The sequence below is a fragment of the Hylobates moloch genome, unplaced genomic scaffold (assembly GCF_009828535.3).
Source record: "Hylobates moloch isolate HMO894 unplaced genomic scaffold, HMol_V3 SCAFFOLD_10, whole genome shotgun sequence".
NCBI classification, from domain to species: Eukaryota; Metazoa; Chordata; class Mammalia; order Primates; family Hylobatidae; genus Hylobates; species Hylobates moloch.
Window position 1 is genome coordinate 72129532 of NW_026652285.1, and position 13783 is coordinate 72143314.

At 35.8% G+C, this 13783-nt stretch overlaps 1 protein-coding gene across 1 annotated transcript in view; it reads left to right on the top strand.

The window, feature by feature from the left end:
• Window positions 1-13783, top strand: part of STX17 (syntaxin 17) — a 67282-nt gene that overhangs the window by 13086 nt on the left and 40413 nt on the right. The window contains exon 3 of the mRNA XM_032164677.2: window positions 9053-9118. Coding sequence (XP_032020568.1) covers window positions 9053-9118 — 66 coding nt within the window. The remainder of the gene's footprint in view (window positions 1-9052; window positions 9119-13783) is intronic.

The following is a 13783-nucleotide window of genomic DNA, read 5'->3' on the forward strand; positions in this document are numbered from 1 at the left end:
TGTAGGAAATAAATGTTAGCTTTTCGTACATATTTATTGATGTTTGCTATTTCTTAGATTGTTAGCATTGAAGAATATGTAAAAGATAGATTTTTAATTCTCAAGAAGTTTGCAGTCCAGTTAAGAAATAAGATAGGAGATAGTCAAAAAATGATAAGAGGCAGCATGTAATTACTACGAAAATGGATGGCATGGGCTATTCAAGCAACATGAAATATGAACTATATAATATAAAATCAGACATAATCAGTCTTATTTATTGTTAATCTGTGATTACAATGAAAGTATTTTTCATTTCTCTTTTTAGTGTGTGAATATCTATTTTGATCTTTTAATCACCTTTCCCAACCTCGTTCCTTTTTTCTGACAGAACCCCATTCAGTTTCCTTCCTTTGTGTTTCAAGATAGGCAAGCCTCAGCACAGGTGGTGAATGATAATGGTCTGATAAATGTGGTAATTCCAATCTTGTCAATGTTTGGTTACCAGTAAACAGTAGACACATCCTGTAGTTCTGGCCAGTTATACCTGAGGGAAAACCTGTTTGGGATATGGAAACTGGAAAGATTTTCCTACTGTTATGAAGATATACAGATATGCAGGGAAGGAAACAGTCCCCTTCTTCTTCTTGGTCTTGTGTGTCTTCCTGTTGTATCTAGAACTGTAGCCAATCCTCTTGCAGCCATTAGGGGACAAATCTGAGGACAAAAGCTCCTTATTGAAAGTAGTAAAGCAGCAACATAGAACTCAGACACTTAATGACCTTGTAAGCTTCTGAATTAAACTAATGTAGAATTATTCTACTTCTAGACTGCTTTGTATGTGAGATAATAAATACTTATTATTAAAGCCATTTTTAATTTTGGGTTTTCTGTTGTTTGCAACCCAAAGCATAGTAATTGGCTAAATTATGGCACTACTTTAACCTACCTCTCTAGTGCCACCATGCAAAGAGACAATACCAAAATTATATTTTGTAAAAGTAGTGCTGTTTAGCAATGCTTGTCAGGGATCTCAACTTAACTAAATTTGTAAGGAGTTACTTGTAATTTTTTTCACACATATCACCAAATCATTTTAAGTTTTTTCTCCTCCTCAAACATTTGGATTGATAACTTTTAATAGTGTATCCTAATTTAGTTATAAAATCATGTAGTGAACAGTAGGAATCTGAATTATTCCTTATCTTTCTTGTAATTTGTTGTAATAAGAAATAAGTTCACCTAGTTCATCCTCCACTTGAAACAGGAATCTCTTCTAGTTTTCTTGACAAGTGAGAAAATAATAACAGTGGAGGTAGTAGTTGTTGTTTTCATTTGCTGAGTGCTGTGTTAGGTGTTTTTATATATCATAGCATTTAATCCTTATAGCATCATTATAGGTTAGTTATTGTTATCGCTTTCGCTTTTTAGGTGGAGAAAGATTTAGAGTAAATTACTTGCTTGAGATCCCTATGTTGGTAAATGTGTTAAACTTCTAACATGCTTGAAATGTAGTGTGCTTCTGAAAAAAAGTGTGTTGAATGAATGAATATACATGTATAGAGCCTAAGATTACATCATTCTAGAAGTCACTCTATACTGATAGCTTTTTAAATTGACTTTGTAATCAACTAAATGAATTCCATAAGACTTTTTTTATATGAATTACGTCTATTGAATCAGATCACACCTATTTCTTATACTGGTGCAATTGCTGTTTTTAATTTAAATGCTGGACTTTACAGTTATCATTGTTATATTTGTTATTATATGGAATTGTGACCTTTCATCTATGTTAATCCTTCTAATTTATGTTATGTGCAAATTTGATAATTATGCATTCTTTGTTTTGAAGTCATTGATGAAAATGTTAGACAGGAAAGGGCCAGAGCACACTGGTATACTGTCACCATTTCCACATGCTCTCCCAAACCATCTCACTAATTACCTAGTATGGAATTTTCCCCAAGATTCACATTAAGATTTACAGCCTGCAGTGTTTTAAATATACTTTCTTTTGTGAAAATTGGGTCAATATTTGCAAGTCTTTAGGAACCCTACCAATTCTTTGCAGTTCTTCACAGATAAGCAGAAATATTTCTGTGATCACGTTTGCAAGGTCTTTTGGTTCTCTCAAGTGTAATTTCCCTGGGCCTGTTGACTTGAACTCATTTGAAGTATCTAGGTTTGTTCTTAATATTCCTTTGTTTTTATTTTCCTCTTAATCATTTTATTTTAGATTTTTGTATTTTGAAGATCATTTTCCTCAATTAAGAAGGAAGGTGGAAAAAATATGGAGTTGAATAGTTTTGCTTTCTCTTTTACATCCATTGACAATATCCACCCTATCATTTGTCACCTTTCAGACACTGTTTATTGCATAGCTCAGTTACTTTCTACTCAACACGTCCTGATGATACCATCCCCAATCAGATATAAACACACCACCCTTACACAGTACTGGGCCACAGACCTTAAGATTCATAGATTTAACATTCACATGTTTTTGTTTTTGTTTTGCCTTTCAGATTATTTATCTCTTGGTCATCAAAGATTTCCTTTTTTTATTTACCCAAAGGGGACAGGAGTCAGTCTGTGTATTGGAAGATGTGACCATATTTGGTGAGAGTGGAGGGGTACAAAATATTGTGCAAATGAGGGATATTTACTGCCTTCCTGACTGTAGACTGAAGGAGGCAAGGACATTGACATTTTCCCCAACACCTATCTGTATTTCCAATGCCTGTCACATAGTACATGCTCAATAGATATTGATTGAACTGACTAAAATTGTCCTTATCTACTGTCAAACTATAACAACCTAGAAGGGTATATTCTTGCTGAACGAGAACATCAAGAAGACAGGGAGGGAGCTGAAGATATCTCCATCAAGTCATCCTCTGTGTCTGTCATGTGTCCCACATGTGTAGTCCTAAATGCCACTGTCTCACAGTTGGCCTCTTATCAGGACCTAAGCCCTGTGGAGACAGCAACTTGCAGAGCCCCATTCCAGGGGCAGCAAGGTGTGGGCAAGATGGAATCACTCAGGTTAAGGAAGGTCTTCCCCATCCATGCTTTTGAAGAAGGAAGAAGTGGGACTATCATTCACTAGTATAATCTTACTGCTAAAATTAGACTGAGTGCTCCATCTCCAAACCTGGAGGGCCATGGTGTGGTGTCTGTCACACAAGCCAAAAGTTGTTCTTCCCAAGGTCTGGGCAGTGGAAGCAGTATAAACACTGACGAATGAACTCATCTGAATTTTAAAAAGATGAAAATTGTTCCTGTCCCCTGGAGGAACTTTTCAAATGACGTTGACAAATAAACCTCTCAAAACCTGTAAAACCAATTTTTTTTTTTACAACACTTTTTTATTCCCTTTTCTATGTCTTCCTTTTCCTCCTCCTTCATCTTCTATTTCTTTTCTCTCTTTCCTTTCCTCTCTTTTTTTTCTTCCAACTTTCTATTTTAGGTTCAGGGAGTATATGTGCAGGAATATCACATGGGTAAATTGTGTGTTGCTGGGGTTTGATGTACAAATGATTTCACCAAGTAGTGAGCATAGTACCTGAACATTCACATTTTAGTAATTCGTGGGAAAGCTGCAAATGTCTATGATACTAGACAGTTGTAATAGTAAATTATAATCTTCCTCATAAGATTATTGTGAAGATTAAGATATTATATGAAAAAAACCTGCATGCAAGGTTGATACTTGGAAGTGGAGAATATAACAAGTAAGTTAGGCTACCCAGGCATTCAGCATAGGCACTGTGAATGGAAAAATAAACACACAACATGTTTTCTCTTATACTCTCACTCAACAACAACAGTCACCAACACAGAAGACTTCTGTGACCAAATGTGTGTGAGTTTCTCCCCATATTTCAAGCAAGCAATCAGTTCAGCAGACCCTAGCTTAGGTATCTTCCAGTTGAATTCAATTCTGGTGCTATCTACCTAGAGATAGCCTCAGAAACCACAGTTTGAGAGCCAAGTCCCACAAGACCACACCCTTCCCTCCCACCAGTCACAAGTCCAGGCCCTTGGAACTTCTGACCAACCAGCTTCAAGTTGGAGTTCCCACGATCCCTTTTTGGGCTCGATTAATTTGCTGGGATGGCTCACAGAACTCAGGGAGACAATTTACCGTTCTTCATAAAGGATATTACAAGGGATACAGCTGAAGAGATGCATAAGGTGAGGTATGAGGGAATGGGTGCAGAGCTTCCATGTCCTCCCTGGAGACACCACCCTTCAGGAACCTCCATGTGATCATGTCTGTGGAAGCTCTCTAAATTCTGTCCTCTTGGGCCTCTTATGGAGACTTCATTGGATAGGCATGATGGAAGCATGGACAACCATGTCAAAATGTGATTGGACAAAAAGGGTATGATCTAATACTAACAGACTGAGTGGAGAAACCCAGCAAGGCCTGTCTGTTCAGATTCTTATTGGCCTCTCCATGTAACATTTCTTCTTCCAGGATATGGGGCAGGACCCCCTCTGGAATGAGTATCTTATGACCCACAATCAGTTTACAGTCCTGCCATTGGCAGGTTCGGAGGGCATGAGGTCAGAGAGAGATTCTGTTTCCTGAGGTCTGCTTTGGACACTGAAAGTGCCCCAGCATTGTAACAAAAGACATGTGTCTGTCATGTGTCCCACATGGGCCATGGGAGTTATGATCAAGGAACTGTGGACAAAGACCAATGTATATATATTATATATATATAATATTTATATAATCATAATGTCACAGACACCAGCAGTTAATAGTTTCTAATGCATGAGATTCAGAACATTCCTGAGATATATTCTTTGTGTTGTTGGTTTTGTATTTTTGATATTTGGTAAGCATAGTGAGGTGAGTTACTCTTACCTACCCTATGGGGTAGATATTATTTATCTTTGTGATACAAGTAATTCTCAGTTTATGGCCTGCAGTCATTGGGCCACCTTTTAATATTATGTAGCTTTCTGTGGATTCTTTGATATTTTCTATGTAGACAATCATGTAATCTGTGAAGACAATTTTATTTTTTTCTAGTCTTTGCCCCGCCCACCCTCTCTCCCTTCTTTCATCCTTCCTTCCTTTTTTAACCTTATTGCCCTGGCTAGGGCCTCCAGTATGAAGCTGAGTAAGAGTGGTGAGATCAGACATCCTTACCTTCTTCCCAATATTAGAGAATGGTCTTTCACCACTTAAGTATGATGTTAAATGTAGGGTTTTTGTAGATTCCTGCTGTCAGGTTGAGGAAGTTAACTTCTATTTTTTAATTTGCTGAGAGTTTTTGTAATGAATAAATGTTCAGTTTTGTCAAATAATTATCTTTAAATCTACCAACTTGCTATTTTTGTCTATTTGTCCATCTGTTCTCTTTTCCCTCTTTCTTTTGGATTAATCAAATATTTTTTGTGATTCAATTTTTTTCCTTTTGCTGGCTTATTATACCTCTTGGTTTTTTATTTTTTTTTTTTAGTGGTTGCTTTATGGTTCAGAGTATACATCTTTAACATCACAGTCTATTTTCAAGTAATGTTGTATATTTCACTTCACATATAAGAACCTTCTAACAGTATACTTCCAGGTCCTCTCTTAGGGTCTTTTTACTGTGGTTGCTATACATTTTACTTCTGCGTACATTATCAGCCCCATTTGTTTTTGTTAATTTTGCTTTAAATTGTGTTATTTTTCAAAGAGATTGTAAAAATAAGGAAAAATATTTATATTTACATATATATCTGTATGTGCCATTTTCAATGCTCTTCATTCATTTGTGTAGAATCCGGTTTCTGTCAGGTATCCCCTTTCTATCAACTTGAAGTACTTTTTTAAACATTCCTTCTAGCACACCTTTCTGCTGGTGATAGATTCTATCAGCTTTTTTATGTTTAAAAATATCTTTATTTTGCCTTATTTAAAAAAAAACTTTCTCTGGGGATAGAATTCTAGGTTGCATTTTCTGTCATTTTCAAATACTTCCAAGATATTGTCCCACTGTCTTCTGGCTTGGATTGTTTCTCACAAGAAGTCTTCGGTCATTCTTATCTTTGTTTCTTTGTACTTCATGTGTCTTTTTTCTTCCCGTTTTTAAGATGTTTTTCTTTATTTATTTTAAGTAATTTTACTGTAATGTGCATTAGTATAGCTTTCTTCATTTTTCTTGTCCTTTGAGCTTGTTGGATCTATGGTTTTATCATTTTTCTCAAATTTAGAAAATCTTTGGCCATTAAGTTTTTCAAATTATTTTTCTCTCATGGAGTCCAGTTACATGTATTTTATGTTGTTTTCATTTGGCCCATGACTATTGATCTTGGTTAATTTATTTTTCAACTTATTTTTCTCTGTGTGTTTCATTTTGGATAGTTTCTATTGCTGTGTCCTTAGGTTTACTAATCTTTTCTTCTGCATTGTCTTATCTGCTATTAATCCCATCTAGTGCATTTTTTAATTTCAGGTACTCTTTTTTTAAATTCTATTAATTTAATATTTTAAAATATCTTTTATGTCTTTTCTTCTAATGTGCTTATATTTTCTTCTACCTTCTTGAATACATGGAACATATCATAATAACTGTTTTTAATATCCTCATTTATTAATTCCATTATCCCTATCATATCTGGGTCTATTTCTATTGATAGGTTTTTCTCATTGCAGATCATGTTATTCTGCTTTTTTGCAGGCATGGCAATTATCTTTTGGATACCAGACATTGTGAAATTTACTTTATTGGGTACTGAATATTTTTTAATTTGTTTAAATATTTTTTAGCTTTATTCTGAAACACAGTTTCATTGGGAACAGTTTGATCCTTTTGAGTCTTTCTTTTTTTTTTTGACAGAATCTGGCTCTGTTGCCCAGGCTGGAGTGCAGTGACACAATCTGGGCTCACTGCAAGTTCTGCCTCCCAGGTTCATGCCATTCTCCTGCCTCAGCCTCCTGAGTAGCTGGGACTACAGGTGCCCACCACCACACCCGGCTAATTTTTTTGTATTTTTAGTAGAGACGGGGTTTCACCGTGTTAGCCAGGATGGTCTCGATCTCCTGACCTCGTGATCCGCCTGCTTCAGCCTCCCAAAGTGCTGGGATTACAGGCGTGAGCCACCGTGCCCAGCCTTGAGTCTTTTTTTAACCTTTCTTGCTTAGGACCAGAACAGCCTTTAGTTCAGGGCTAATTTTTTCCTATAGAATAATACTTTGGAGTATTCTACCTGATACTCAGTGTATTCCAAGATTTTTCCACTCTGACTTGTGGTCACATGTACCATTTCTAGCCTTGTGTGATCTTCAGGAATTATTCTGCCTTTTCTTTTCTGACCACGGGTAGTTCCCTCACATGCACGTGTGGAGGAGTCCTTTGCTGAAGACTCAAAAGGAAAACCCTGCAGGTCTCTGGAGTTCTCTCTCAGTGTATTCCTCTCCTCTCAGTGCAACTAGCCCTTCACCATGCAGCCTTCTCCTCTCTGGTATTCTCTGATCCATGAATTCTGATAGCCTTGGCATCTACAAATTCTCAACTCTGTTTCCTTAGTGTTAATTTTTCTTAAAATATCACAACAGATTAGTGGTGGGCAATAAATTTAAAAGTGGTTTATTTTCAAACATGGATCTCTGGCTTCCTTTCTCAAACTTTTATTACTGTTATAACACTGCCTAAAAGAGCTTTCACACTGGATCTGATGGCATCAATTAAATTTTTCTTATAAATGAAAGTGGTTTGGTAGTGGTTTTAAATTTATGTTTGGTAAATACATTTTCAATATGGTGTAATTTTTTTTTTTCTTTTTGAGAAGGAGTCTCACTCTGTTGCCCAAGCTGGAGTGCAGTGTGGCACGATCTTGGCTCACTGCAACCTCCACCTCCCAGGTTCAAGCGATCTCCTGCCTCTGCCTCACAAGTAGCTGGGATTATAGGCACCTGCCACCACGCCCAGATAATTTTTTTGTACTTTTAGTAGAGACGGGGTTTCATCATGTTGGCCAGGCTGGTCTCAAACTTCTGACCTCAGGTGATCTACCTGCCCCGGCCTCCCAAAGTGCTGGGATTACAGGCATGAGCCACCGTGCCTGGCCGGTCTAATTGTTTTAAGCTTAATAGTTTAGTTCTTAGAATATGTAAAAATTTTAGGAGTATCAAAAGAAGTTTTTGCTACATCATTCTTTACCAAATTTTAAGAATGTGCAGAACAAGGAATATAAAAATGCCCTAGAAATTTTTTTTAATGCTCTACTCTTATAGTCTATGTTTTCTATGCATATATGAGGGAATTTTTATATTTCTGTCCTTTCAAATTATTTCTAGGTTGATGTTTTGGGGATGTGTAAAGTACCAAAAATGTGTTTAATGTAACTATTCACATCTGCTAACATTTTAATTATTTGATTTTTTAATTTCAAATAAAAATAATATATGATATTTGGTGTTGATATTTATATTCTATATAAATATTCTGCTATAATATTATCACGTATTCCTATGGTTCCTGTCAAATGAAAAAATTCCCATGATTCTGTTCCTAATTCTTTTTGGATGATACTCTGAAAGCTAACAGTTGCCTTGGTAAAAATTAAAACATATATATTAAAAGTGCAGTCTCATTTTTTATTTACTCTCTAGTCTGTGGTTTCAGTGTTTTTTTTTTAAATTCAGATTTTAGTTTTCAATACTTAACACTATCATTGACAAACATACAATTCTTCATATACAATAAGAATATCTTATGAACACTGTTCTTTTCATTTTTTATGTTATTTTACATTCTCATTCTTTATATTTTCCATCTCCAGAGAGTTTGCAACATAGACAAAATACAGACTCTTTTTCAGTAAAATAAAATAACCTGATTAGTGGGGGTTTTTTGTTTATTTTATAATTTCCATAATTCTGTATGCAGTATTCTTAATAATTTCCTACTTGTATGTGTTTGGAAAGTTAATTACCACTGCTAAATCACTATGTTCTCTAGATAGTATGTTTAAGTTTGGGTGGGTGAGTGGGGATTTTTGTGGTAATGGGAAATAACCCTTTAGTGATGAAAAATTTAGTACCTCCCCTCTTTCTTTTGTATAGTATCAAAGGTGCAGAATCTGGGACAAGTTGCATGAAGAGCATATCAATGCAGGACGTACAGTTCAGGTAAGGCTATTATATTTTTTCTGCTAAATCGGTATGAAAAAGACAGTCTTAAAACAATTTTGCTAAAATATTACCTTTGCAGCTGAACCCTTTTATACACATTTGTTACTATTTACTTGAGGATACATTTTTAGCAGAAATTGCTGAATCACATGCCATACATATTTTTAAAGTTTTGTTTTATTACCAAATTTTCCTCCAGAAATGATACACAGACTTATACTCTCACAAGCAATACATTTTGTAAAATCCTTTAACATTGGTATTACCCATTTCTTAAATTTTTTCTAATTGATAGATTAAAATTGTGCCACTTCATTGTTCTAATCTGGATTTGTAAATACTTTGAAGGGTGAACTTTTTTTCACGTTGCCTGGGCAGTAATTTTTTTTTTGTTAATTGCCTGTTAATGTATTTGTATATCTTATATTATGTTGATGTCTTTTGTGAGAGCTCCTTATAATTTGAAAGATACTGATCTTCTGTCTATAATTAGTATTGCAAATACTCTTTGCTAGTTATTTGCTTTTTAAAAATATATTTTAATTATTTTAACATAATTTTTAAAAATAATATATTTACATGGTTTTAAAAGCCAAATACAAATAGAGGGCTTATAATATCCTATATTCTCCACCTACAAGTCTTCCTACTTGGAAGAAACCATTGTTAATCCTTTTGGCCTTTCTCCCTGAAATTTACCTCTATTACTAAGTAACATGTGTAGACTGATATTTCTTGATTAATCAGGTTTAGATTTTTTTTTTCTTATGGTAGGTGGAGCTCTAGGTTCCTACCTTGCTCTCCTACTTCCCTTCCCCTATATAATTACACATATTACAATTTTTGGTTAAATTAATATAATATAAACTCATTATATTGATTATGGAGCTATTGTTTTCTGCTGAGTCAAACAGTGAAATACAGTACTACCTTTTACTTTTTAAAAAGTTAATAATTGCCTCATTTTTTAGTTGCCTGGCTTTCTGTGTATCTTGTGATCAATTTTCTCTTAATGATCCATATCTCTGTCACATGCTATCAATAATATTTCTTTTTCTTTTCTTTTCTTTTTTATTTTTTTACACAGAGTCTCACTCTGTTGCCCAGACTGGAGTGCACTGGTGCAATCTCGGCTCATTGCCACCTCCGCCTCCTGGGTTCAAGCGATTCTCCTGCCTCAGCCTCCCAAGTAGCTGGGACTACAGGCGCCCGCCACCACGCCTGGCTAATTTTTGTATTTTTAGTTGAGATAGGGTTTCACCATATTGGCCAGGCTGGTCTCAAACTTTTGACCTTGTGATCCGCCTGCCTTGGCCTCCCATAGTACTGGGATTACAGGCATGAGTCACCGCACCTGGCCAATAATATTTCTTATATGCTCAAATATATCAGTTCCATTCTTTATTTTGTTTTTTTGAGACAGAGTCTCCCTCCATCGCCCAGGCTGGAGTGCAGTGGCTCAATCTCGGCTCACTGCAAGCTCCTCCTCCTGGGTTCACGCCATTCTCCTGCCTCAGCCTCCCGAGTAGCTGGGACTACAGGCGCCCACCACCACACCCGGCTAATTTTTTGTATTTTTAGTAGAGACGGGGTTTACCATGTTAGCCAGGGTGATTTCGATCTCCTGACCTCGTGGTCCACCCGCCTCAGCCTCCCAAAGTGCTGGGATTACAGGCGTGAGCCACTGCGCCCGGCTTTTCCATTCTTTATTTTAAAGATTTTCTTCTGAACTCTTCTTCCCCCACTTCCTATGTGAACTTTCTAGGCTTGTTGTGCAGCTCCTGTTCTGGGACTTTCCTTAGCTGCTTTTCTGTGTTTACATCTCTATTTTCCTAGGTATTATGCCTTCCTCATTTTTGCTTTATTCTTTTGTTTTATTGGAGTAATTTTGCAGTAGCCCTCTAATTAAGGGTACCTTGGAGATAAATATAAGTAATTGTATTTCTAAAAATGCCTTTATTCTCTCCTGACATGTGATTGCTAATTTCACTAGATATAGAATTCTAGTTGGAATTCTCTTTCAATATTGAAAGAGAATATCTTTTTTGTGTTATACTTAAAAAAGCTAGTATCATATAATTTCCCAGTCTTTTGTTTTGTTTTGTTTTTCGTTTTTTGAGATGGAGTCTCGCTCTTTCACCCAGGCTGTAGTGCAGTGATGCAATCTCGGCTCACTGCAATCTCCACCTCCCGGGTTCAAGCGATTTTCCTGCCTCAGCCTCCTGAGTAGCTGGGACTACAGGTGCATGCCACCACGCCCAGCTAATTTTTGTATTTTTAGTAGAAATGGGGTTTCACCACTTTGGCCAGAATGGTCTCAATCGCTTGACCTTGTGATCTGCCCGCCTCAGCCTTCCAAAGTGCTGGGATTACAGGTGTGAGCTACTGCACCCAGCTGATTTTCCAGTCTTTGTATAGGACCTGGTTTTGTTTTTTTTGTTTTTTCCCTCTTTGGGAGCTTTTGTGATTAGTTCATCCCTGGTATTCTGAAATTTGATGATGATGTCATTGTGTTGGACTGTTTCTTTCTAAAAATTCATGTTCTTTAGTTCTGGGTAATTTTCTTAGATTTTTCTTTGGTCATTTGTTCTTCTGTGTTTTCTCATTTTGCTCTTTTTTTTTCTTCTTTAATTCTAAAGGTCAGCAAACTGATTCAGAGGCTATGTCTGGCCTCTGTCTATCCCATTTGCTTACACATTTCTTTGGCTGCTTTCACACGGTAACAGCAGAGTTAAGTAGTTGCAACAGAGACTGTATGGCCTACAAAGCCTGAGCTATTTACTGTCTGGTTCTTTGCAGAAAAAATTTGGCAGTCTCTGTTCTACTGGATGTTGGAACTCTTGGGTTGCTTTTCTGATTTTCGCTCTATTTTCTGAAAGATTTCCTCAGCTTTCTCTTTAACTTTTTCCTTTGAATTCTTTTTTTCTGCTATTATGATACTTAGTTTACAAGAGCTTTTTCTTGTTCTCTTTTCCTTTCTTGATAGCATTTTCTCTATGGGTGTAATAGGTTTTTTTGTTTGTTTTTCTGAGATATTAAAAAGTAGATTGCTTGTCTTCTGGTGAACTTCACTTAAGGATGCTTGGGCAAGCTGGCATTTTCCTTAAGGATACCTCCAAATATCAGTATCTGGAGGTTGTTCTTATTTAGTTTTCTGAAGAAGAATTCTCATTTTCCCCCTACGGCAGGTAGGTGCTTATCTTACAAAGTTATAGAGGCAGATTAGATAAAGACTTTTGGGCTTTTTAGCCCTGTGCCTGGTGTTTCTGAATCTAGAGTCAGTTGCTCCAAAGAATACATCTGTGGTCCTCTTGAATTCAGAAAGATTATTATAGCTGCAGTATAGTGATTAAATTGTGATAGAATGAAATGAATTCAAGAGATCATTAGGAAGGGTTACAGAGGTCCAAGAAAAAGATGTTAGTAGCTTAGAGATAGTGGAGATGAAGGAAAACAGATTGATTTCAGATTTAGATGGAAATTTGACTTATCTCTCTAGAGCTGTATTTACTGCTTGCTAATTACATTATAGGCCTAACAAGCAGAGACTATGTCTCCACTATTTGTACATTCTGCAGCACCTGGTGCCCAGCAAGATTTGGTGTCTATTGAATGGTACTCAGCATGTTAATGATTTAATGAGATTATTATGACTTAGATTTCTTACCATCTTCACTGTTTATCATTTAAAAATCACATGATTTGGTTGAGACATTGGCTATGGTCAAAGTATTTGTTTACTGATTTTTAAAATTTGCATATATATTTACCGTATTGAACTCCATCTGGCATAAAAGATTTATGGGTGCCATTAGAGTAGTAAGATTGAAGCTATTGTTAGATGTAGGTATTTGGTGAGTTTTACATATCTGCTCTGAATTTTGTGTATAGGTTTCTACTCTGCTAGTTAGTGTAAAAGTTATTTTGGGACAAATAATCTCATCAACAATTATCACAGATTTTCTAGATTTATCATCATTAGATTTACATAGTAAGAGCTATATTGTCACATTCATTGTGGTATCTTGATAAAAAGAAGTTCTTAATTTAAATGTAGTTTAAATTATCAGTCTTTTATGGTTCCTACTTTGGTGGCTTGTTCAAGAAATCCTCTCTTGGAGGATTCAAGAATATATTTCTTTATATCTTTAACTGAGTGTTTAAAATATTTTGCTTTTAACATTCAAGTCTTTAATCCATCTGGAATTGGTGGTATGAGGTAGACATCAATAAAATTTTATTTTATTCCATCTTGAAAATCACTTATGTGTCACTATTACCTGATTTCCATGGTGCTACTTCTGAAACATATTGTAATTCCAAAGATGCATGTAACTCCATATGTCTCTGATCTTTATATTCTATTCCATTTGTCAGTCTATTTCTGCACCAAATTCCACACACTATCTTGATTATGACAGTTTTAAGATAAAGTTTGATATCTGATTGTACAATACTTCCACAGTATCCTTCCTTTTCAGGAGTGTTTTGGCTATACTTGGCTCTTTAGTCCTCCGTATGTAATTCAGAATCAGCTTTTCAAAGTCCATACACAGTCTTGTTGGGAAGTTGGGAGTCGCACTGGTAGAGAAAATTGACATCTTTACAATATCTAGTTTTCCTACCTGTGAATATGGGATATTCTTGCATTTGTGTTTATCT